At 43.7% G+C, this 25,602-nt stretch overlaps 3 protein-coding genes across 3 annotated transcripts; 2 read left to right on the top strand and 1 right to left on the bottom strand.

Moving 5' to 3' along the window:
• Positions 1–1,012: 1,012 nt before the first annotated feature.
• LOC139424449 (RING finger protein 11-like) lies at positions 1,013–2,873 on the top strand. Its single transcript, XM_071176270.1, has 4 exons — positions 1,013–1,259; positions 1,311–1,489; positions 1,860–2,029; positions 2,276–2,873. The coding sequence occupies exons 2-4, from the start codon at positions 1,391–1,393 to the stop codon at positions 2,445–2,447; spliced, it is 441 nt and encodes a 146-aa protein (XP_071032371.1). The 5' UTR covers positions 1,013–1,259; positions 1,311–1,390; the 3' UTR covers positions 2,448–2,873.
• A 9,068-nt stretch (positions 2,874–11,941) lies between these two features.
• Positions 11,942–15,867, bottom strand: LOC139424447 (heme oxygenase-like). Its single transcript, XM_071176268.1, has 7 exons — positions 15,592–15,867; positions 15,283–15,331; positions 14,605–14,716; positions 14,061–14,276; positions 13,349–13,621; positions 12,971–13,088; positions 11,942–12,684 (listed from the first exon to the last, which is right to left on the bottom strand). The coding sequence occupies exons 2-7, from the start codon at positions 15,327–15,329 to the stop codon at positions 12,557–12,559; spliced, it is 894 nt and encodes a 297-aa protein (XP_071032369.1). The 5' UTR covers positions 15,330–15,331; positions 15,592–15,867; the 3' UTR covers positions 11,942–12,556.
• Positions 15,868–19,517: 3,650 nt separating this feature from the next.
• Positions 19,518–20,380, top strand: LOC139424448 (HMG box-containing protein 4-like). The gene is made up of 3 exons (XM_071176269.1): positions 19,518–19,698; positions 19,885–20,013; positions 20,111–20,380. The coding sequence occupies exons 1-3, from the start codon at positions 19,570–19,572 to the stop codon at positions 20,153–20,155; spliced, it is 303 nt and encodes a 100-aa protein (XP_071032370.1). The 5' UTR covers positions 19,518–19,569; the 3' UTR covers positions 20,156–20,380.
• Positions 20,381–25,602: the final 5,222 nt, after the last annotated feature.

The following is a 25,602-nucleotide window of genomic DNA, read 5'->3' as shown; positions in this document are numbered from 1 at the left end:
TGTTTTTCAGTCTCTCGGTCCCAGCTTTGATGCACCTGTACTGACCTTGCCTTCTGGATGATAGCGGGGTGAACAGGCAGTGGCTCGGGTGGTTGTTGTCCTTGATGATCTTTATGGCCATCCTGTGACATCGGGTGGTGTAGGTGTCCTGGAGGGCAGGTAGTTTGCCCCCGGTGATGCGTTGTGCAGACCTCACTACCCACTGGAGAGCCTTACGGTTGTGGGCGGAGCAGTTGCCGTACCAGGCGGTGATACAGCCCGACAGGATGCTCTCGATTGTGCATCTGTAGAAGTTTGTGAGCGCTTTTGGTGACAAGCCTCCATCAGCCTCCTCCTTCTTCACGATGCTGTCTGTGTGGGTGGACCAATTCAGTTTGTCTGTGATGTGTACGCCGAGGAACTTAAAACTTACTACCCTCTCCACTACTGTTCCATCGATGTGGATAGGGGGGTGTTCCCTCTGCTGTTTCCTGAAGTCCACAATCACCTCCTTAGTTTTGTTGATGTTGAGTGTGAGGTTATTTTCCTGACACCACACTCCGAGGGCCCTCACCTCCTCCATTAGCAGTAGGGATGACCATGGATGTTCTCTTGGTAAGTACTTGAATTGGACCATTGTCCTGTCCTGCTAAGCATTCGAAATGTAACGAGTACTTTTGGGTGTCGGGGAAAATGTATGGAGTAAAAATGACATTATTTTCTTTAGGAATGTAGTGGAGTAAAAATGACATTATTTTCTTTAGGAATGTATGGAGTAAAAATGACATTATTTTCTTTAGGAATGTAGCGGAGTAAAATTTGTCAAAAATATACATAGTAAAGTACAGATGGCCCCAAAAAACGACTTAAGTAGTACTTTAAAGTATTTTTACTTAATTACTTTACACTACTGCTTATTAGGCATATTTTCTCGTCCACCTACCCGCCATTTTTTCGAAAGGCAACTTCCGGATCTCCCAACTTCCTATTAACTAGCTACGTCACTTCTGTGTATACAGTTTGTAAACAATGCCAGAACAAAGATGGATTCATCAAGAGGTTTAATCTAAAAATATAGTCAGATCGAATAACCAAATAGCACATATTGAAATCGGTGTCTTTTACAGTTCGCTGACTTAGGTATTGGTATAATTAGAGACAGCATTTACATGTCGTTGTTTCGAGCGATATTGACTTTTATTTCTAAGTTACACAGCGATTAGAATTGTTTTTCTGCATCGACGTTGGAGGGCTGTTGTTCATTCCTACTCGCTAGCTACCCAGCAGGCTAGCTAAAAATACTACTTATTAGCAAGACACGTAAAAATATTTGTTTTTGTTGCTTATCTTTGCTGTCCTGTTCGCTAGCTGTCCTGTTCGTAGTGGGGATTGTGTGTGCTGGTCCAGTTCAATGGGGAACTGTTTGTCTTCGCAAGGCGCCGACGACTTGTCTCTCCTCAACGAGTCCCAGGAAGCCAGTGTTCCAGGGGAGCCCCCACCGCCTTACCAGGTAAATTCAGGGGGAGATGGATCACATCTATACCGGGGATTCATTGATAACAATGTCAACTAACTGTCCACGTTGTTAAGTTAGCCTAGTGGTATGTTGCATTGGCTGTGTTTTGTATCTTGTTGCTCATTTCGTATTCTGTCAGAAGTTTAGGGTTCACTAGTAAGCTATAACTGTCATGTGAAAAATTCTAGCATGATTTAGCTTACTAACACCTATAAAGGCTTTCTGTCCATTTCCCCATCAAGTCAATGGTATAAAATCTGACTGAGATAGTAGAGGATCCACATGTAGTTTTGGGGGGGTCCAGAGACCCCCCGATGACTGTATCATGGGTTACCCTGTACCCCTCTCCCCACATTCCATACAGGAGCGTGTCCAGGCGCCAGTGTACCACCCCACCCCCAGTCAGACGTGCCTGGCCAGCCAGCTGACAGAGGAGGAGCAGGTCCGTATCGCCCAGCGGATTGGCCTCATCCACCACCTCCCCAGAGGCATCTTCGACCCCGGCTCTGAGCCCTCTGACAAGAAAGTCAAAGAGTATGTATTTTTCTGCCCTGTGACCAACCATATAATTTTCTTGTAGCTCAACCAATTTAGACACAAATTTACTAGCAATGTCCTATTTCTAGCCACATTATCTTGAGCAATGGCCCAGAAGGATATTAGTGGGTCCTCACCTCATCCATTACCAAGTGTATGTAAGTTAGCTGTAGGCCTCTTATTATTTGAAACCAAATTTAGACTAAATGCTATCTGTCATGTCGTGCGCCTCACTCTCTCCAGGTGTGCGATCTGCATGAATGACTTTGAGTACGGCGACCCCATCCGGTTCCTTCCCTGCCTGCACATCTACCACGAGGACTGCATCGACACCTGGCTGATGAGGTCCTTCACCTGTCCTTCCTGTATGGAGCCTGTGGATGCCGCCCTGCTCTCCTCCTATGAGACCAACTGAACTGGTCTCAAAGGAGACCAGTTCACTCATCTGAGCAGTCTCTGGCTGGGTCCTGTTCATTAGGCCAAACAGAAGAAAACTGATTAAAACAGGGAGTAACTTGACCTGGACTTGTCCAATAAGAAGTGCTTGTTCAATTTTTTTTCAGTTGCAAAACTATTCCCTATTTAATGTACTACTTTTCACCAGAGCCTTATAGGCCCTGATCCAAAGTAGTGCATTAAATAGGGAATAGGGTGCACACAATCCTAGAAACTTCCCCTCTAACAGAGGTGCCAAACGCCCTTACACATCACCTCTTTAACCTGGATGTTCTGTCCTAGTCACACATCCCTGGGAGGAGTGATGGGTTGTATCAAAATATATATATTTTTTAAATGTAACCTTTATTTAACTAGTGAAGTCGGTTAAGAACAAATTCTTATTTACAATGACAGCCTACACCGGCCAAACTCGGACGGCGCTGGGCCAATTGTGTGCCGCCCTATGGGGACAGCCAATTGTGATACAGTCTGGATTTGAACCAGGTGGTCTGTAGTGACGCCTCTAGCACTGAGATGCAGTGTCTTAGACCACTGCGCCACTTGGAAGCTCCATATGTAGGGCGTACCACACTGAGTGTGTTGAAAGTGGGGTGTTCTACTCTGTATTGGGGCTTTTGGAATTAGGAACGTCTGTCTCTTTCGCCTTTTCAGACTTGTTTTCAAATACATCTTAAGTGAAGTGAAGGATATAGATGGAGATCTTTAGAAGTCATGATGAGCGATATTATTGACAACTGATTTCACCTTTGGATGATCTGAGGGTGGTAGACTAGAGATTGGCCCATTAGTTTAGTTTATGTAGGCTGGTCTTGGATCTGTTAGTGCAACTGATGGCACAAACAGATCTATATCTTTGTTTATGTGGTTGGTTTATTTGAATTCCCTTTTCAATCATCCCCCTCCAGACTAAAATGTGCAATATGATGTGAGGAAGTGCTAGAATTGCACCGTTCTGATTGGTCAAAAGAAGGTGACCCCCGACCTTAACACTGCTGTCTCGGCCAATTAGCTTTAAGACGGGTATGGCCTTGAATGTCTCTCAAAAAAGCACAGGGCTCTTGACTAGGATGCAAACATTTTTCTCATTAAATGGCAATCATAGAGAGAGAAAAAAGTTCACAAAGTAATGAGATATGAGAATAAGCTATGAGGTCTCCATCCCATGCCGGTCTAGTAGGTTACCTCATGACTTACTACTGGCCTCATACCTTTATTGGAGATGTTGGATTTGTATGTATGTTGTTTTACAGGGTGGGTTGTTGTAGCTGTTAGTCCAGATCTATTTGTGCTGTCTTGCCAAGGTGGCCAGCCTTACTGGGCTAGCTCTTAGTACCTTAAACTGCATTTTCACCTTGGATCTTTTTCCTTACAAAGCTTTGCCTTGACTGTGTGCTGTCTTACTCTTATGAGATCATGGCTTGTTGTTGTTCATTCTTATGTTTACTGTTAGTGAGTGACTTTTGCGTCCAAAATGGCAAACTAATCCCTATATAATGCACTACTTTTGAGCAAAGCACGATGCAGGAACTGGTCAAGAGCAGTGCACTATGTAGGGATTAGGGTGCCATTTTGGACGTGGCCCAAAATGCTGTGCCATTATCTATCCCCGAATTCTATGCACCTTGGGATCTCCTCTGGTACCGTGTAGGTCTGGGACTGTATTCACAAAGAGTCTTAGAGCAGGAGACCGTTTTGCCTTTTGGATCATAGTTATATGGACTCCTAGTCTTTGTGACGACAGGCCTTGAATCAGGACAGAGGAAATATATTTTGTTCTCCTTTTCCCTCTTCCTTCTTCTATTTCTCCTACTACTCACTCTATTGTCTCTTTGAATAACTTTATTGTAGAAGTGTTTGACAAGAGAGAAAGAGAATGAATACGTGTCAAAATATAATTTACACTGTTTTGGATACTTTGTGTAAAGGTTGTATCTAGAGTGTTTTTTCCAATGTTGTCAGAAAATGTGTTTGTGAATATAGATCTGTTTTTTTTTGTATTGTAGTGATGATCTATTCTACATGATTGAATTCCAGAGGCTTTTTAAACTGTTTTGTCGATTGATTATTGGACTAAAATGAATAGGAAACTCTTATTGATTGACTGTGGTTTGATACTAACAAAGTAAGGACAAGTGAGAGAGGGTACAGACTCAAACTGAGGAGAATAGAACGGATTGTGAGTTGAACCCATTCTGAATGTAACTATCTGATCGTGGACATTACTGTGATGAAGTCAAAACCAGGAGCGTATTTGAAATGTACCCTCGTCACCAACTCTCTTCAGGTGAAAGTGGGGACAGTATGGCTGCTATTCAGTTCAGTCCTAGACCTATGCCCTTTTAGGTGAAAGTGAGCCAACTCCTGTGAAGTACAATCATTTCTGATACTCGTGTCATTGTTTTAGTGCTCCTTGAAGCCGGAGATGGAGAGTGTGTCTACTGAAAGAAGAATATGATTAGTCAGACTGTTCCTGGCTGCTGTTTCTGGGTTTTGTAATGTGTGTGTGCAATGAGGGCTCAGCTTTTAGGAAAAACTACAATAAAAAGTGGATGCCAAATCTAACCTTCTTCATATATGGCTTCTTATTACCATATTCTAATTTTGTATCTGTTTCATCATAGTTGTTACATTGTTTTAGCAATTTGTAATAATGATTTGCAAGTGCACCATCTTTGGCATAACAGGTTAGCTAGATTTAGGTGTCTTGTGATTCCAGTGTATCCCACCCACAGGATGCTTTCACCATCATAGTCCACCTATCTATCGTCCGCTACAGTGAGGTCATCAAGAAAGAAGACCCTATTTAGATGTTTTTTTGCCTGCTAAGAATGGAAGAGGGATGACCTCAATGATGACACAGAGGTCTTCTGTCCCCTGCTAGACAAGGACCACCTCAATGATGAAACAGAGGTATTCTGTCCCCTGCTAGACAAGGGCCCTGGCCATGTTCAGGGAGCAAATAAGGAGGGTTTCTTTATGTCATCTTAAGAGTCCTATCTCCTAATACACTCAGCAAAAAAATAAACATCCTCTAACTGTCAACTGAGTTTATTTTCAGCAAATGTGTAAATATTTGTATGAACATAAGATTCAACAACTGAGACATAAACTGAACAAGTTCCACAGACATGTGACTAACAGAAATGGAATAATGTGTCCCTGAACAAAGGGGGGTCAAAAGTAACAGTCAGTATCTGGTGTGGCCACCAGCTGCATTAAGAACTGCAGTGCATCTCCTCCTCATGGACTGCACCAGATTTGGCAGTTCTTGCTGTGAGATGTTACCCCACTCTTCCACCAAGGCACCTGCAAGTTCATGGACATTTCTGTGGGGAATGGCCCTAGACCCCACCCTCCGATCCAACAGGTCCCAGACGTGCTCAATGGGATTGAGATCAGGGCTCTTCGCTGGCCATGGCAGAACACTGAAATTCCTGTCTTGCAGGAAATCACGCACAGAACGAGCAGTATGGCTGGTGGCATTGTCATGCTACAGGGTCATGTCAGGATGAGCCTGCAGGAAGGGTACCACATGAAGGAGGAGGATGTCTTCCCTGTAACGCACAGCGTTGAGATTGCCTGCAATGACAACAAGCTAAGTCCGATGATGCTGTGACACACCGCCCCAGACCATGACGGACCCTCTATCTCCAAATCGATCCCGCTCCAGAGTACAGGCCTCAGTGTAACGCTCATTCCTTTGACAATAAACGTGAAACCGACCATCACCCCATGTGAGACAAAACCGCAACTCGTCAGTGAAGAACACTTTTTGCCAGTCCTGTCTGGTCCAGTGAAGGTGGGTTTGTGCCGATAGGCGACGTTGTTGCCGGTGATGTCTGGTGAAGACCTGCCTTACAACAGGACTACAAGCCCTCAGTCCAGCCACTCTCAGCCTATTGCGGACAGTCTGAGCACTGATGGAGGGATTGTGCGTTCCTGGTGTAACTCGGGCAGATGTTGTTGCCATCATGTACCTGTCCCGCAGGTGTGATGTTTGGATGTACCGATCCTGTGCAGGTGTTGATACATGTGGTCTGCCACCGCGAGGACGATCAGCTGTCCGTCCTGTCTCCCTGTAGCGCTGTCTTAAGCGTCTCACAGTACAGATATAGCAATTTATTGCCCTGGCCACATCTGCAGTTCTCATGCCTCCTTGCAGCATGCCTAAGGCACGTTCACCCAGATGAGCAGGGACCCTGGGCATCTTTCTTTTAGTGTCCTAAGTTTTCATAACTGTGACCTTAATTGCCTACTGTCTGTAAGCTGTTAGTGTCTTAACGACCGTTCCACAGGTGCATGTTCATTTATTGTTTATGGTTTATTGAACAAGCATGGGAAACCGTGTTTAAACCCTTTACAATGAAGATCTGTGAAGTTATTTGGATTTTTACGAATTATCTTTGAAAAACAGGGTCCTGAAAAAGGGAGGTTTCTTTTTTTGCTGGGTTTATATGCAGGCCAGACTGGCCAGTAATAGGTTGATACTGCCTATTTTATTATTTCAGTTGCCTGATAGGTTGATACTGTCTATTTTATTATTTCAGTTGCCTAGTAGGTTGATACTGCCTATTTTAATATTTCAGTTGCCTAATAGGTTGATACTGCCTATTTTATTATTTCAGTTGCCTAGTAGGTTGATACTGACTATTTCATTATTTCAGTTACCTAATAGGTTGATACTGCCTATTTTATTTTTTCAGTTGCCTAATAGGTTGATACTGACTATTTCATTATTTCATTTACCTAATAGGTTGATACTGGCTATTTTATTTTTTCAGTTGCCTAATAGGTTGATACTGACTATTTCATTATTTCATTTACCTAATAGGTTGATACTGCCTATTTCATTATTTCAGTTGCCTAATAGGTTGATACTGACTATTTCATTATTTCAGTTACCTAATAGGTTGATACTGCCTATTTTATTTTTTCAGTTGCCTAATAGGTTGATACTGACTATTTCATTATTTCATTTACCTAATAGGTTGATACTGCCTATTTCATTATTTCAGTTGCCTAATAGGTTGATACTGACTATTTCATTATTTCATTTACCTAATAGGTTGATACTGCCTATTTCATTATTTCATTTACCTAATAGGTTGATACTGCCTATTTCATTACATGTTTTCTCTGCTTAACAGCAGGCATCTTTATTCCTAAAGGCTCATAATTCTAGATACACATATATTAGAATCATTAAATACGTGAATGTCTTATATTTTGTGTTCATAATTAATCGTCTGTCTGAAATGAAAACAAGTACATGTAAATCCATGTAATCCAAACTAATGTGTTGTGTACATTTACTGTAAATAGTAAAACCAGAGAAAGTGATCATTTGCAGTGGTTTCTTAATATTTTCCAGAGCTGTATATTACCTATGCCTATCCTGCCATTCATTGTAATTAGACTGGTATAGGATTCATCCCTGACCAAGATGGCTGCCGTGTTTGCCCAATTATGGAAATTTGAGGGCTTATTGTCACATGTGCTCCTGCTACACCCCCTAGTGGACATTTGGTGTCTCCTTGACCTGCAGCCATTCCCCCAGTTCTCTCCCTCTTCTTCTCTCTCTCTCTCTCTGTGATTGTGTGGTTGGAGACAGGTGTGCTGGAGTCGGAGCAGTTCCCGACCAGCTGCAACCCGTTCCATAATCAAGACCTCTACAAATACTCAATCCTGCCACTTCCACGCTGCCAGATCGTAATCTCCATTCATTTTGCCGCTCTGACTGGTTCCTGTCTCCTGTTCCACATTTCACCACCCTGCTACCCTGTTCTGAATTCAACTCACCATCACTCCCTTGGATTCCCCTCCGGACCTGTTTACCCTGTCCCAACACAGCGCACTCCAACCTCAGCCTCCACATCGGGTTTCCTACAACTCATCCAAGCTTCCCTGGATCTGCACTTCATCTCTCCCTGTGTTGCAATAAACATCTTGGTTCATTCATCCCTGTTTCCTGGTCTGAGTCTGCTCTTGGGTTCTCCTGTGCTGCTCCGCTTAACATTTGACAATGCCCCTCTAGTAATTCAATAGGCTCTCTATGGGTTTACAGCAGCCCGCAGGACACATGGCAAATTCAATTGTATGATGACGAAAATGTCGCTTGACATTGAGCGCCATCAAGTGACGTCACTGTGTGAAACACCTCAATATTAGTTCATGAAGACAAATCACTTCATAACCTATATCTGGCGTTGTGGCATACACATCTCTCTCCATTTTGTTTGACTACATAGGAAGTGATAAATAACAGGTCAAACATGGCCCGTCATATCCCTTATAAGTTTGTATGAGTTCAAATTAATGGCCAGTTAGAGCTCTGGTTTCAGAGCTAATGATGGCCTGTCTTACAGAGAAAGCTCATCAGAGAGTTCCTGACCCTTCAGGGGCAGGCTGCACTGTCAACCGACATCACTGTCAATCACATGAGGGGATGGATCATCTTCAATGTTCAGAAAGCCTTCCTGAAAAAGTGAGAGCACCCTCAAGGTCCACAGGCAGTCAACCTGTCCAACACTTTCCTGTTTAGCTAATAATGACTATAATGACTAAATACATGGCCAAAATACGATAAGTCTCTTTGCTGAATATATGACGCAAAGTGACTGATATGCGTTCTGTGTTTCCTTTGTAGATTTCAGGAAGAGAGAGGGGAGAAAACCCTGCCTCGTTGAGCTGGTAATAAATATATTTCACTTTATAACCAGCGAGATGTGAAAGATCCATAACAGCCTGATCAAAATGACATTGTCAAGTGTGTCAGGTGTTCAAAATGAGTTGTAAATGCTTTCATTCGTATAAACATTTGTTACTGCTAATATGCAACTCAATATTCCACTAAATTCAAACTCACAGACAGACATTGAAGGTGAGGAGTCGGCACAGGCACGTTAACATCAAGCAGGATGTTTGGAGAGAGCTCAATGTGGAACTATGCCCGTCTCTCCGGTCTACTGGAAAGGAATGACCAGCTTCTCTTATCCCTGTTTGTGACTATGTTCAGTGTACTACTGTAGTAATAGAGGCATGCTGTGTGTTTCATAAGAAATACATGCAGTGCATTCAGAAAGTATTCATACCCCTTGACTTATTCCACATTTTGTTGTGTTACAGCCCGAAATTCTACATTTTAAAAAAAAATTTTTATTCACCCATCTACACACAATACTCCATAATGACGAAGTCAAAACAGGATTGTTGACATTTTTGCAAATTTATTGAAAATGTAATATATAAATATCTTATTATAGACTGCTGTTTTAACCTCTATCCATAGTCATAAGAGGAGCATTTAGAGAACATGTATTTCTCTCTTTTCCATGTGAAGTTCATTGTGGAGCAGCAGCAGCTCTTCATTGACAATGCAGAGAAACATGCCCAACCTGACATCAGGTCAGAGGAGATGCTCCAGGTGGAGATTCCACAGGAAGTCAGGGAGGTCGTGGAGAGCCTGGTGGACATGGCAGCAGGAAGAGACAGCACAAGGGACATTGTTCAAAGAGCCCTCACTGAAATCGGGACCAAGGTGACGAGCTGCCTCCAAGACCTTCTCGAAGCAGGTCGTGGTGCTCAGTTAAACCATCAGGACATTATCTCCCAGGTAATTATTCAAGTGACTTACAAACTCTTTCGGAACTGACTTTCTCTGAAGGTCACCCCTCTTTTGAAGGATGCAGAAGCTCTCCTATGGTCCTTGTTATGGGCCAGGCCACGGGGGGCAGCTGGTCAACCCTCTTCAGCAGTCCACAGATCCACAGGTGGTGAAGAGGGTTAAACCAAGGCCTTATACCTTCTAAAGGGTTAATATATTGTGTTATGATAAACTGTAAGGGTCTCCTCTTCAGGACCTCTCTGTGTGTGTCTCTGTTTTGAGTGTTGTGACCTTCAGACACTATCAGAAGGTGTCTACGTTCAGACTCCTCCTGTCTGGATCCCACCGTGGTTATCTGGTTGTCCGACAACACAAGGCTGCCACAGACCTGATGAAACCAGCCCCCTGTCAGAAGATGCTTACACTGGTTCACCTTGTCATGACCCTGTACTTGTGATGAAAGGTCACGTTTTGGTCCAACCCACTTCTGAGCTTTTAATTGCTGATAAGATGGTTACTGCTGTCAGGGGAGGTTAGATTTATTAAAATGTTGCTGCCAGGGAAACTCACGCAAGGAGGACTGGGAGAGGCTATATGAGTTACAGGATGTCTTAGACATTTTGCAGAACTTGGGGAGAAACTATCATATACTGTTATATTGTTCTCCGTACCAACTTCTGTCTAGAAATGATATTAGTAAAGGAGTATTTTTTGATGCTTAAACAGAGTCTGTGTTTCCTTTCCATTACTAATGTATGTTTGATAATTATATAGACCTGATCATTTGTTGAAGAAATTGACCAACAGTGGCCACGAACATCATGGAGAACCTGGAGGAGATACTAGGCTCCAGAACGGTGTCGGCGAGAGCACCTTGGACTGGGATCAAAGATCATCAACCTCTGAGGTTTGCCTTGTAGCTCTGTGGATTGCTAAGAGTGTACCTGATCGGTTTGCTGCTAACAAGGAGGGACTTATTACCCAGAGTATGATGGAGAACCATGCTCTAAGTTCTTGTTCAAAGAAGACATAGAGCTGAAGAAGCAAGGTAAAAGCAACGCTGCTGTGTCAGACTCTGAGCCACTGACCTCTAGCTCGGCACCTGACCAAGGAGACATTAGAGCAGAAACACAGCAGAATGAGGAAGTTAGTGACCCTTTCCCCCGGAATTGGAACCCTCCCAAGCTGTTGTTTCCGACTGGCATTTAGACCTGGAGCCCATCCTACCACAGAACTATCTACAGCTGGTATAGGAGGCTGAGGCTAGAGAAGCACCTCGTTCTGATGCCACCAGCACCACATTCCAGACCATCATAGAAGATGACCAGCCTTCGCAGTCTTCGAGGACTGCGCTGGACAGGAAGTGGAGCATGACAAACCAAAGAAGATGACCAGCCTTCTCAGTCTTCGAGGACTGCGCTGGACAGGAAGTGGAGCATGACAAGCCAAAGAAGATGAGGAGGATTCGCAACATCTTCAGAAGGAAATGTAATGAAGGGGCTTCTAAAGCCTATTATCACCACAAGACTCGTATACTAGAAGATAATTCTAACAGCCTGACATTGTTATCTAATTTGTCTGTTATCTGGGAAATAGAATGATGGGATTTGGGCCTTTGCATTTCTGATTAGAAACCCCACAAGACTCCTACTAGAACAGAACAGCCTGATATTTATATATTTTTTGTTCCTATTTTATTGTTGTTCTCTTCATTTTAAAGTATAGTCATTTAACTTTTTTATGCACACTGATTGAGATAAAACTATATGTTCAATCTATATTGTTACTCTGTGGTTGGATGTTGATAGAGGAAAGGATTTGAAATAATGTAGACGATGAAGAAATTATCTGTGCATTTTATACCCCACATGGTATACTCTTTTTATTAAAAAAATGTACAAATATATACAATATATACAAATATTTTTGTTGAACAAATTTCAAACAGTATAACTGACTTTACAAAAATGGATTTGACAGGTAGAAATATGACAGTAGTAATGGCTAAATCTTGAGATTGTAAATGAAAAAGGATAGATTTCATTTTGCTCTCATTTTCACAGTGACATTGATAAATGATTCAGAAATTTCACAAAATGTTCAGGAGTACTAGTCTATTTCTAGTGTACTAGGGATTTTATACTGGTGGACATTGAGTCAGTACTGCCAGTCAGACACATGGACATGTATCAATATCATACACATCCTAACTCATAGTTTAATGTGGCTACATTCAACACAGGAACTATGAGAATTTATATTACTAAGTTATTACTTACTTCTGTACAGTATTTCGTTTTTTTTAACAACTTTTAAAACTATTTAGGATCAACAACATCCTAAACATCCTTCATCCTCTTTAAGGTCTTTAAAGTACAAAAATAGTGCCAACATCATCTAGGTCCAGGGTAATCTTCTGTTATGGACGGATACAACTTTGCTGAAAACACTTCTTTACAACTTTAAAAAGCATAGATTCCCATGCCAACCGTTGCCAGGGCTACACAGATCCCCAGCACCATTCTGAAGAGGGGTGATGCGTTGACCAGACTGGTCTGGATCTGAAAGGATCTAACTGTCAGTTTCTCTTCTGAGAAAAGAGGAAAGGAGGAATTATTAGTATTATCTAACACACTAACTGCATAAGTACTAAATATCACCGTCATCATATTCAGTCGTGTGTGTGTCCGTGCGTGTGGTGTGTGTGTGCGTGCGTGCATGCGTGCGTTCGCACATGCGTGTGCCTATGCATTGTGTGTGTGTGTCTATGCCTATGCGTGTGTGTGTGTGTGTGTGTGTGTGTGTGTGTGTGTGTGTGTGTGTGTGTGTGTGTGTGTGTGTGTGTGTGTGTGTGTCTGTGTGTGCGCGTAACTTACCATCAGCCAGTTTGGAATGTGTCGACGTGTGTCTTGTGCATCTATTTCTGGTTGTCGTATGCATGAGCTCACTTTCCCTCTCTGTCACAGACACCATCTTCTGAAGATCGTCAAAGACCTGCATCACAGACAGATGCAAGACAACATCAGTCAAAAGTCAGTCGTCTTATGTACGAAGAGCCAAGAAGCTCATAAAAAAAACTAAATGGCACTCACTTAGCTTATAGTTGAACACCAACCCTAATATCTAACCTTATATCACCCCTAAACCATGGCTGTCCAGTTTCCCTATTCCTCGTCACCCCCCCCCCCCCATCTCCCCAACCCATCCTCCACTCCACTCCTCCATCCTCCACTCCTCTCCTCCATCCTCCTCACCTGGATGTTCAACTCGAAGGCTCTGACAGCCTCCTCCAGCATTCCTTTCCTCTCCTCTTCCTCCAGCTCTATGCTGTTCATTCTACTCCTGTACAGCTGTTTGAACAGGTTGGGGCTGCTCACGCCCGGGAAGGAAAAGAACGACAGACCCTCGCCACCCTTCAGCCCCAGAGACTTCTGGGTAATGCGGCCAAGGACTTGTCCGCCAGATAGGTCGCCGAGGTAGCGGGTGTACGCGTGGGCCACTAGGTACTCAGGGTTGTCTTTGCCGATCTGTGGAGGGAAGGAGAGAAGGAGAGAGAGTCAGTACAGTCACTGGTGTGAATGCACTATAAACCCATTCCAAGTAACCCATTTTTTACATTTTTTTTTTATTATCTCAACTTCTAACGTTTGGCTGAATTTACATTGGATTTTTGAAACCCTCATTTGCCTCATTTGCCCCCTTCATGGTTAAATAAGGCAGGGTTTCCTAAACTCGGTCTTGGGGCCCATTTTGGGTGCACGTTTAGTTTTTTACCCTAGCACTAAACAGATGATTCAAATAATCAAAGGTTGATGATGAGGTAGTTATTTGAATCAGCTGTGTGGTGCTGGGGCAAAAACTAAAATGTGCACCCAGAGGAGGCCCCTGGACCGAGTTTGGGAAACACTGTTATAAAGCATTATGGTACGATTCAACTTCCACAGACCAGTCCAGTTTAATACACACCTGTCTGAGTCTATGGGCATATATTTTAGTGGCAGCCGGTACAACAATCTTCTCTCTCCAGTCCTGCCCATAGAAATGCTCCAGGTCTCTCTCCACTGACTCCAGCCGTGCTAGTTCCAGGGGGAAGTATATAGGCGCGACACTCGGGTGGTTGGAGTTGTTGTCCAGAGCTTCCTCTAGTGCTTGATAGATCTCATAGAGGGAGCACAGGAGAAGCTGAGGAAAGGAGACAAGGAAAGGATATAAACTAGTGTTAGTCTCAATACTTCCATTATACATAAAACACAGCACCTTGACCCACAACAGTTGATAGCAGCACATGATAGAATGATGGAGCATGATGATGCATGGCGCTCCAGCTCGGAAAATGTTGCATGTCCACACGGAACATTCGGATCAACTGATGGGAATTACAGTGTAGATAAGGAATCACAAGACCAATTGCGTTGTACTTGCTAGTATCTCCATTTACTAACATGCAGCAGAGGTTTAAACAGAGAGATTAATCTTTGCCTTTGTTAATGATATGTTAATGATTGATTACCTTGTACTGTGTCAGACTGACGTTTCCTCTCTGGTAGGCCAGCATCAGCTCAGTGTTCTCTGCTCTTACATGGCTGTCCTTGGTCACAGCCTTAATCTGCTCAGACAGATCACTGTGGGAGAGAGAAAGGAAAACACATGAACCCCTGTATTCAACCTGTAAAGTTACAGCATTACTGTACTGTTCACAGACAGAGAGAGAGAGAGAGAGAGAGAAAGAGAGAGAGAGAGAGAGAGATGGGGGGGTCATGTTAACTTCTGTTTTCAACCTGTGATAAAGACTGTCTTACACACTGAGTGGTGATGGACATATGGATGAGAGGGGGAATGCCCACTGACATATAGGACAGCTGGGTGACATATCACTTTAAGGTGGAAAACCAACATGGGTCTATCAATGGAGGCTAACTGCTAATGGGGATAAGATACTGCAGGTGACGGCAAGTAGATCAGAGAAATAGACACCTACTCAGAAGAACACCCCATGAAACGCTGCCTCTTGCAAAAGCAGCATGTTTCTAAGACACTTACTAACACAAAAAACAGTTTGGTTTGTCTGAGATCTTCATATGCTTGGTAGAGACATGCACAGAGACAGCGTATGTTAACTGTCTGCTAAGTTCAATCAAAACACAGAAATCAGTAGCATGTACACTGCTGGCTGTAACAACAGCCTTACCTGTCTGTGAGCTCCACTTGTGTCTGCATCATCTTGTCTGTCTCCATATCTGTATTCACAACAGAGAAAACCATCAATATGACTGAGATAACACGGTGTCATACCGTCTGATCTATAACAGAGTACACCGTATAAACATGATATGTATGTTGACAATAAGCCTTTACAATGATCACACATCAGATACTTGCATGTTGCTATTTGACCCAAACAGGAATTGCAATGTCAGTTGCTATAGAAAGTTATGACTGAAAGCTATGACCCAGAAATGGCACAAAAGTCAAATTGTAAATCAGTTTTTTCACTCACCAGTTCACAAGTTATACAATAGTTGGTCCTTTCTTTGTTGTTATATTCCCACAATGAGAGACTGTCTTCTCCTTCTCTCTTTCTTTCTTTCTTTCTTTCTTTCTTTCTTCCTAAGTGTACAATCCTTATTTTGTGTGCCTCCTCTCCGGTCTCTACCTCTCTTTATACTGTCCTCCCCTCCTCCCTCCCTCCCTTCTTTCTTCTCTTTCACGGGTTAGCTGAGCTGAGAGAAACAGGAAGCAGTAAACCTGACTCAACAACAGCTCTGCTAGGAACAGCTATGGGAACATTGTGGAGGGAGGGACTAGGACTAAACATGACAGGGCAACTTTAGGAATACTAGTAATGGAAAACTGGGGGAGGAGGGACCCGCGCTTAACATGACAAGGCAACTTTAGGAATAGAAATGGAAAACTGGAGGGAGGAGGGCCCAATGCTTAACATGACAGGGCAACTTTAGGAACATAAATCGAAAACTGGAGGGAGGGACCAGCGCTTAACATGACAGTGCAACTTTAGGAATATAAATGGAAAACTGGAGGGAGGGGGGACCAAGAGTAAACATGACTAACTTTTTTACCACCCTGGAAAGAAGAGGGAGGAGTGAGGGAATAGCAATGGACAACTGGGGAGTATGGAGGGACTAGGACTAATCATGACAGAGCAACTTTAGGAACAACATGGAATGGTGACAGGAATGTAGGCAAGGAGGAGGGATCAGAAGTCAGCACTAACTAAACATGACAGTGTAACTTCAGCACTCTGGGGAGCAGAGGGAGGAGTGTTGAAATCCAGACTCTGTGTAAACGACACAGCACAATCACATGACTATGGTGTGTTTTGTCAAGAAGTGGTAGTAATCTCATGTTTGATGATTCAAGTTTGCTACTTGAAGTTCGCTAGTTGGCTCTTTGTGTTAGGTTTACTGTCCATTATATATATATATATATATATATATGGGGCGGCAGGGTAGCCTAGTGGTTAGAGCGTTAGACTAGTAACCGTAAAGGTTGCAAGCTCATATCCCGAGCTAATAAGGTACAAATCTGTCATTCTGCCCCTGAACAGGCAGTTAACCCACTGTTCCTAGGCTGTCATTGAAAATAAGAATTTGTTCTTAACTGACTTGCCTAGTTAAATAAAGGTAAAAATATATTACCATACATGTTAAAAAAAAGGTAATGAAATACATGTGATTGAATACATTTTCCATAAACTCGTGAAATACTGTAAATTCCCTAACACTAAATGCAGAAGAGGTAAGAACAATTACCCAATGTACAAGTCACATTGTGGTTTATGTGTCATTAATTTTCTGATACATAGCAACATTTCATAATGGACTCGCTGACATTGCACTCTCCTGATGTTCAAGTGCAATGTCTAGCTCAAATAAGACAGAGTCACAGACACAGTGAACTTGAAGTCCACTGTCCAAATACACACTTAGAACAAAGGGTTCCAAAAGGGTTCTTTGGCTCCTATGGGGACAGCTGAAGAACCCTTTAAGGTTATAGCACCTTGTACTGTACTTTATAGTTGAGTATTATTTTGTTGAACTCCTCACCCTCCTTCCACTAGACTAACGTTAGTCTCTGTGGATGTTCTGTACAGTACATTCAATTAGCATGGGTAAAGAAAGATGAATATACACCTGTTGGTTTAATTGTTAACAGTGTAACCTAAATACTCTCCACTGTTTCTGTACACACAGTGTGCTGCAATGCTGTTTGACTTCATCTCTGACTGCCAAGTTCAACCTCCCTCTCTCTGTCACAACAAAGCTCTCAATCATGCCTGGAAATGGCAGTGGCAATTTGGCAATGATGTATCACTGAGAAGTAAACAACTATTACTATTTAATTCCCTCTTAGGTCTAATATCAGTTGATGATTCATATATGATATTGTTAATATGGGTATGCATTATAAGGGTATAATTATTCGATTTTGATGTCATAATATTTGATTTAAAGATTCATTTATTTAATGGAGAATAATCCATAACTGTAACTTTGTTGCAACCTGCAAGTCTGCAACAATGCAGCCAAATATATAGATTGCGTATGCTAAATTGTGGCAATAAAATAATTGGTCATAAAGTTTTAGGATGTGATTTTCATGCGGAAGCATTCAGCGATAAGAATATTGTTTTGACCGCTTACCGTGATTCAGCGACTATGTGGACGTGAGGGAAGGGGGAGCAAATGGGGTGAGAACGATTCGACCATTTCCTAAACATGAGTCCGCGGAATTTGTACTAGCAGGGACTCGCATTCCAATGGTGTTGAAATCATCCCACCAGCGAAGGAGACTTCAAATTCAGGAAATTATGGAGCAACGATTTACCACCCATAAATTGAGTAGAGTAGGCTAGCCTGACAGTCTGTGAGTAAAAACATATGAATTTAATCACACGGCAAAATTGTAACATACATTGCAATGTTTTGCAAATAATACTTTCACAAATAATACTGATTTTGTTACTCTTTGAAAAGTGTAGGCCAATGTCTCATTTTACGTAAACCATGCGCCTCCACCCACAGGGTGCGTTATCCTGCGCTTGTGAGCGCAGCAAACTTTGAACTCTTCAAAGATGGCGACAAGCGGTGGGTGAAGTTTGGAGATGGTCCATCAGTTCTTTGTCGACACATCGGAAAGCCAAAACGGAGCTCTTTTGATCAGCTACCAATTCGTTGTTGAAAAACACATAGCTATTTAATAATCGAAATTACCACGGGCGGTTGAGCAACATAGCCACCTCCGTACTGCGTTTACATTTGTGCGGAGCAGGTAGGCAGAGTGTTTGTTTAGAGGTGGTAGAATGCACCTGTTAGCAGGTCCAAATGCATATTTTTGCCAGTGTGCCAGCAGCTTCTTTGCAATAGTAGCCTATTCAGTATATTTGAACCTATACATTGTATCATGTTATGTGCATCGATTTTAATGTCTATATTACTGCCTCTCTTTCCCAGGTGTAGAAGATGGAGGGAGAGGTGGGCCTTGTGACCAGTCGCAGTCAGAGAGAGAAGAAAAGATCCTACAAAGATTTCCTGAGAGAGGAGGATGAGGATGTTGACCTAGTGGCGGATGAGAAACAACTTGTTGTCAAAGAACGCAAATGCAAGAAGTCACACAAGAAGAAGAGGAGACATTCAGGTTTGGAACGCGGATACATTGTGAGCGTGACTATGAAATTTGGAGCAATGGCACCCTGTTCCCTACATAGTGCACTACTTTTGACCATGGTCAGATCTAGTGCACTATGTAAGGAATAGGGTGCCATTTGGGACACATATCTCCCTGTAATTTTGGCTCAATCTCATAGGTGCTTCATCCTTTCTGTACTCTTTACAGGTGACCACACCCACCCCCACAGTTGGACCAATGGCAGTGCAGGACCGGAGTTGTATGTTCTCTCCCATCACCAGTACGACCACCAGACCTGTGAATCACCAGACGAATGGTTGACAGAAGGGGAGAAATTTGAGGAAGTGAGTGAACAGGTGGGGTAAGTCTCCATTTTATGTCCTTGATTCCTTGCAGCCTCAGACTTTCTCCTCTAATGAGGTTTAAGAAGGAGTCAAGGAGAGAGGAATTGAGATTCACCTGGGGAATAAGGCCTCTTCTGGAGATGGTTAGTAAGAGGAAGACCAAGTTGCCCTCTAGACACCGATCTAAGTTATGTCTAGCATTTCCCCACTAGTGATTAATGTTAAGGATATAGGGAGGGTGTACTGATCCTAGATCTGTGTCTAAAATAGCAGCTTCTAGGCGTTATTGTGTAAAATGGACAGCAGAGGGCAGTGCTTGGTAAGTTTCCTTCCACTGATCTTCTTTTCTGCTTCTTACTCATCCCTTGTTTTCCCCTGCTCCTCTCCCAGAGTAGGGAGGAGTCTACCATGCCTTCGTTCTGGATGTCATGGACGACCAGCAGAACGAGATAAGAGCGGAGGCCTCTACAGCTAGTTGCAGTCTCATGACCCCTGATACCACAGACTCACCCATGTTGACAGGGCCTGAGGTAGACCCAGTGAACGCAGCGGCCCACCTACAGCTGCTGGGGGAATCGCTGTCTCACATTGGCCACCGGCTTCAGGGAACTAAGGTGGGCTGGTTGAACACTGTTGGCTTCATTGTCCTCACACTGAAAGGCTACTGAATACGGACATGTCATGCAAGAATTGTTCGATTGAAGTTGCTCATAGTTTGATGAATCTCGCTCTCTTTCGCCCTGACCCTCCCTTTATTTCTGTCTCTTTCCCTGTCGGTGTCTCTTTCTGTCTCTCTCTAGGAGATGATGGCAGTGTCAGGTAGTCTGTCTGTGTTACTGGACTCTCTACTGTGTGCCCTGGCTCCCTTGGCCTGTCTCACTTCTCTGGTCCCCGAGCTACGCAGCTGCCCTTCACACTCACACACACTGGTGAGGCTTACACACACACACACACACACACACTCAGTAGCTGTCAAATGATTAGGACCCTCACCACCAACTTCTGTTATCCCCATCTTTCTTCTAGGCAGAGACTCTGGACAACATTGCCTATGTGATGCCTGGTTTGTGAAGTCTGTCTGATGAAGAGAAGAGCCTTAACCAGGGCAAACAGGACGTTGTCATACTTTGAAGATGTTCCTTCCTATCTGTTTGGGGCTTTTGAAGGGATGGGGGATAAGTAAGCCGTTTGTTTTAAGAGGGGCTTTTAAGCGAACGTCCCAATCTGCACGTCCCGCTCTACTTTACCTCCGAAGTTATCTGGGTTCATATTGAATTTGAAAGATAAACCATTTGTTCAATTAAAACGTGTTTTGTTCATGCACTCGTTTTGATATTTTTCCAACTTGGCAAGAGCTTTTAATCAACGGTTCATGGATTGTTCCAGATGAAATACTTTGACTATTTAAGAGAATCATTTCCACTTGTTGAGCTCTGACTGATCACGTAAGACTGTCAGTGTCTCTTCTCACAACAGCCACATGTTTTTAGACTGACAGGATGTCTAAAACACTGCAATGGGGTTGGTTCTATAACTATAAAACACTGCAGTGGGGTTGGTTCTATAACTGGTAAACACTGCAGTGAGTCTGGTTCTATAACTGTAAAACACTGCAGTGGGTCTGGTTCTATAACTGTAAGAAGTGTACAGTAACTCTAGAAGTGCCATGAATAGAGCCAATGTGATTCCTTGTTCTACATGTCAGAGGCATGTTTGTTCTACGTAGCCTATTTCTCTGAACATTCCAAAACGTTGCGTCCTGCTGTACAGATATTCAACCACACCTGTAGAACTAATCTAGCTCATAATGTACCATCACATATACAGTACCAGTCAAACGTTTGGACTCATTCCTGGCTTTTTCTTTACTTTTACTATTTTCTATACTGTGAAATAATAGTGAAGACTAAACTGAAATAACACATGGAATCATGTAGTAACCCAAAAAGTTAAGTCAAAATATATTTTATATTTGAGATTCTTCAAGGTATCCACCCGTTGCCTTGATTAACAGAATGTGACTGGCAGAACGGATGTGGTATGTGGAGGATGAGGGCTGCAGTAGATCTGTCAGATAGGGGGGAGTGAGGCCTAAGAGGGTTTTATTAAATAAGCATCAACCAGTGGGTCTTGCGATGGGTATAGAGATGACCAGTTTACAGAGGAGTATAGAGTGCAGTGATGTGTCCTCCAAGGAGCATTGGTGACAAATCTGATGGCCGACTGGTAAAGAACCTCCAGCCGCACCCTTACCTGCCTTGCTGAAAAGGTCATTTCTGAATTGCTTTTCCTTTAATGCCTTTGGCAATCAGTTGTGTTGTGACAAGGTAGGGATGGTATACAAAGATAGCCCAAGTCCATATTATGGCAAGAACAGCTCAAATAAGCAAAGAGAAACGACAGTCCGTCACTACTTTGAAGACAAGCAGGTCAGACAATCTGGAAAATTTCAACAGCTTTGAAAGTTTCTTCAGTGTTAATAACAAAGTTCTCAAGTGTTATGATGAAACTGGCTCTCATGAGGACCGCCACAGGAAAGGAAGACCCAGAGTTACCTCTGCAGATGATGAGTTCATTAGGTACCAGCCTCAGAAACTGCAGCGAAATAAAGTCTTCAGAGTTCAAGTAACAGACACATAATATTGGACTGTTCAGAGGAGCTGTGTCTATCAGGCCTTCATGGTTGATTGATGCAAAGAAACCACTGCTAAAGGACACAAATAAGAAGAGGAGACTTGCTTGGGCCAAGAAACACGAGCAATGGACATTAGACCGGTCGAAACATGTCCTTTGGTCTGATGAGTCCAAATTTGAGATTTTTGGTTCCAACCGCCTTGTCTTTGTGAGACGCAGAGTAGGTGAACGGATGATGTCATGTGTGGTTCCCACAGAGAAGCAACAGGACAATGACCGTGAACACACCTCCAGGCTGTGTAAGGGCTATTTGACCAAGAAGGAGAGTGATGGAGTTCTGTCTCAGATGACCTGACCTCCACAAACACCCAACCTCAAACCAACTGAGATGGTTTGGAATGCAGAGTGAAGAAAAAACAGCCAACAAATGCTCAGCATATGTGGGAACTCCTTCAAGACTGTTGGAAAAGCATTCCTCATGAAGCCGGTTGAGAGAATGCCAAGAGTGCAAAGCTGTCATCAAGGCAAAGGGTGGCTATATGTTTTGATCTGTTAAACACTTTTTGGTTACTACATGATTCTGTATGTGTTACTTGGTGGTTTTGATGTCCACTATTATTCTACATTGTAGAAAATAGTAAAAATAAAGAAAAACTCTTGAATGAGAAGGTGTCCAAACTTTTGACTGGTACTGTAGATTGGTACCCACTCTCTCCATCGCAGGCCATCGCCACCCATGTACCCCTCATTGGCTGTGGTGAACGTTTAGCAGTGAGATGCACTGTTTACCACTCCGCCTCTCCACGGAATACCTGGTGGCCTCTGAACAATAGAGCCAGAGAATGTTGGTGTGTTTCAGCGTGCGTGTGACCGAGAAAGGGAGGGTGCACTAGGTAGACCGGTGACTCACTAATACCGACACTCCTTAATCCATGTAGTTTGGCCGTATTTAGAGGTTGATGAGGAAGGATAGGTGTTGCCATAACAGACTGATAGAGGTGAGGAGGGTTACACAGGAGAGACAAGCCGGTTCAGAGCGACTGGGTTCATCTGAGAGAAGGAAGGAGAAGACACACAGGGATACAGACAGAAAACCCAGCAACCCATTCCAACAAACAAACCTGGGTAAGGGGGATACCTCAGTAGATTTAGGTGGTTGATGTGTGTACCGTGTATGTCAGTCAGGAGGGTTCTTAAAACGGAACAGATCATAGACTGTAAGGTATTTAAAAGCCTTGAATTTCTTCATATTTCACATGATCTAATCTAAATCAAAGACGCCTGTGAAAGGGAAGCTGTTGCTACAGTACTGTTTCTCCTACACCTCACGGAGGTCTTCATTTGACCTCAACCCCTGAGGCAATGCCACCCCGCCATGTGTAGGCAGTAAACGATATGGTTGTTTAAACTGATCATAATGCACAGGATCAGGTCTGTTCCAGTTTCGCTGCTAGGAGAACAGGAGTGTTAAGAGTTGACAGGACATGGTCGTCTGTGGTTAGAAACACGGGATATTAACAACAGGTTGTCAGGACGTATCTAACTGAAGTAGGCCTACATATGCTGCATGTGTCGTACTGTTTGTATTAATATGTTCTTGGTGCTATGAGCTTGTAGTGTACATTGTGTGTTTGAGTATTACTCCACACGTTGTTCTGAACAGAATGTCGTTGGACAGGCCTGGCAGGGGTATGTCGTTGGACAGGCCTGGCAGGCGTGTGGGGGTGTGGCTGGAAATTGGTCACCCGTGCACATGATGCATGCACACACACACAAGGAAAGAGAGATGGGGGGGAAAGTTTGACACTACACAGGCAGATCAGTGAACACAGACAATACCTCACCTGTAACTTGAATCTTTGCATCTCTGATACACACACATTCCAATTGAAAGATAGATACACACACACCAGACGACACACTGCTTCAAAGGTGTTCACTGACAGTAAGCATTTCTTTGTAACACCTCTTCTGGATTATTCTTTGAATGATAGGATGACTGACCCAGGTTAGATGATAAGACAAGAGGCAACCCAGCCCACATTTCCAGTTGAACTTTCAGGTGTGTTCATCATGGCAGTTAGACAGACTGGGTGTGAGAGAGAAGCCTGCGGCTACACACGAAGACACACACCTCATGTCCACGCTGATAACTAGTGGTATGGAGAACAAAGTCATTTCTCACGCGAATGAACATCATCTTCATCAGGCATACTGTAAGTAATACCTCTTCAGTATCTGTAACTAATCTCTCTCTTCAGCTATGACTGACGTCCTCCCCGCCGGCAGCCATACCAGAGAACTCCAGAGCCAGAGCTCCGCCTGGTCCTCCTAGGGACCATCGGCTGCTGGCAAGACCCTGTCAGGAGACACCCTCCTGGGCCAGTCCTCCTCCTCCTCCGGCTCTCCTCTTCCTCCTCTGGTTCTTCCCCAGGCTTTGCCAGCTGAGGCCTGGGGCCTCCGAGGGCCGGAGGTTGACTGTGGTGGAGGCCCCTCGCTGGTACTGGAGCGGGGGCCACATGGAGGCTGGGGTGAGGAAGGAGACAGAGCGGGTACTTGAGCTGGCTGCCCCGGGGCCACACGCCTTCCTGCTGCTGGTTCCTGTCGGCCAGTTCACCGAGGTGGGTCTAATAGTTCTCTGATCGTTCAGAGAAGTTCTATGTTTCTTTGTTATTGAGTCTCTGGTGTTTTGTCATGTAGTTTTACCACGGTGTTGTGAGTCCTGAACAGTCTCTATGTTCTGTGTTATTTCCTTTTGTTTGACTTAATGATGCACATTGTGCTTATGAATACCATGTATTTGCATCGTTCTAATTGATCCAGGTGGAGCACAGAGTGCCCGCTGAGCTGGAGGAGGTGTTTGGGGAGGGAGTGTTGAAACACACCCTGGTACTGTTCACCTGTGGAGACTACCTGATGGGCCAGGGGGCGGGACCATGCCTGGAGGGAGAGGACCCTGGGCTCAGGGAGGTGATTGACAGGTGTGGGGGCCAATACCACGTCCTCAACAACCGCCGACCGCAGGACAGGGAGCAGGTCAGGGAGCTGCTGGAGAAGGTAACCATGACAACCATCCCATCTTATAATGATAGTGATGACAGTGGATCCAATTGATGTAGTGCCTGTATGTGCTTCTACTGTCAATTTGTAGGACCCGCCCACTTTATTGACACATCACTTTATTGACACATCACTTTCAAATACTTTATTACTATGTCCAGGGAATGTTGCAAATACGTATAACCACCCTGTTGGTATTTTATATTTGAGGCACTGTGCTTTATTTCAGGTGGAGAACATGGTACAAAAGAACAGAGGATGCTACATACGACAAAACACCCTGCAGAGAGAGATGGAAGAACAAGCGAGGGGGAGAGAGAGGGAACTGAAGGAGAAGGTGGAAGAACAAGCGAGGGGGAGAGAGAGGGAACTGAAGGAGAAGGTGGAAGAACAAGCGAGGGAGAGAGAGAGGGAACTGAAGGAGAAGGTGGAAGAACAAGCGAGGGAGAGAGAGAGGGAACTGAAGAGGTACAAAGTGAAGGAGGAGAAAGAGACTGTGCTGGAATCTAGACACGTCACAAGCACAGAGACACGCAGATATTGTGGAAGCCAGAAAAGAGAGGTTACACCTAACTCTGCTATAGAGAGGAGAAGAGAGGAAGAGAGGGAAGAGATCAATAGAGGGGAAGCGAGTGAGGAGATGGAAAACTGGAAGGAAGAGATGGAGAAGATAAAGAAAGAGAGGGATGAGATAATGAAGAGCAGGAAAGAGAAGGAAGAGATGGAGAGAAAAATAGAGGAAGAGTGGGAGAAGAGAAGAAAAGATGAGATGGAGAAGAGAAGGGGGAGAGAGAGGGAACTGAAGGAGAAGGTGGAAGAACAAG

Source organism: Oncorhynchus clarkii, chromosome 13 (genome assembly GCF_045791955.1).
Source record: "Oncorhynchus clarkii lewisi isolate Uvic-CL-2024 chromosome 13, UVic_Ocla_1.0, whole genome shotgun sequence".
NCBI classification, from domain to species: Eukaryota; Metazoa; Chordata; class Actinopteri; order Salmoniformes; family Salmonidae; genus Oncorhynchus; species Oncorhynchus clarkii.
Note: the sequence above shows the minus strand (reverse complement) of the source record. Positions and strands in the feature narration are given on the sequence as shown.

Excerpts from the sequence above, each read along its gene's own strand:
- LOC139424449 (XM_071176270.1), top strand. The coding sequence starts at position 1,391 with ATGGGGAACTGTTTGTCTTCGCAAGGCGCCGACGACTTGTCTCTCCTC. Across the intron at positions 1,490-1,859 it reads AGCCCCCACCGCCTTACCAG|GAGCGTGTCCAGGCGCCAGT; the intron begins GTAAATTCAGGG and ends CATTCCATACAG. Across the intron at positions 2,030-2,275 it reads TCTGACAAGAAAGTCAAAGA|GTGTGCGATCTGCATGAATG; the intron begins GTATGTATTTTT and ends CACTCTCTCCAG.
- LOC139424447 (XM_071176268.1), bottom strand. The coding sequence starts at position 15,329 with ATGGAGACAGACAAGATGATGCAGACACAAGTGGAGCTCACAGACAG. Across the intron at positions 14,717-15,282 it reads CAAGTGGAGCTCACAGACAG|TGATCTGTCTGAGCAGATTA; the intron begins GTAAGGCTGTTG and ends TCTCTCCCACAG. Across the intron at positions 12,685-12,970 it reads ACATTCCAAACTGGCTGATG|AAGAGAAACTGACAGTTAGA; the intron begins GTAAGTTACGCG and ends CTCTTTTCTCAG.
- LOC139424448 (XM_071176269.1), top strand. The coding sequence starts at position 19,570 with ATGACCCCTGATACCACAGACTCACCCATGTTGACAGGGCCTGAGGTA. Across the intron at positions 19,699-19,884 it reads ACCGGCTTCAGGGAACTAAG|GAGATGATGGCAGTGTCAGG; the intron begins GTGGGCTGGTTG and ends GTCTCTCTCTAG. Across the intron at positions 20,014-20,110 it reads CTTCACACTCACACACACTG|GCAGAGACTCTGGACAACAT; the intron begins GTGAGGCTTACA and ends TCTTTCTTCTAG.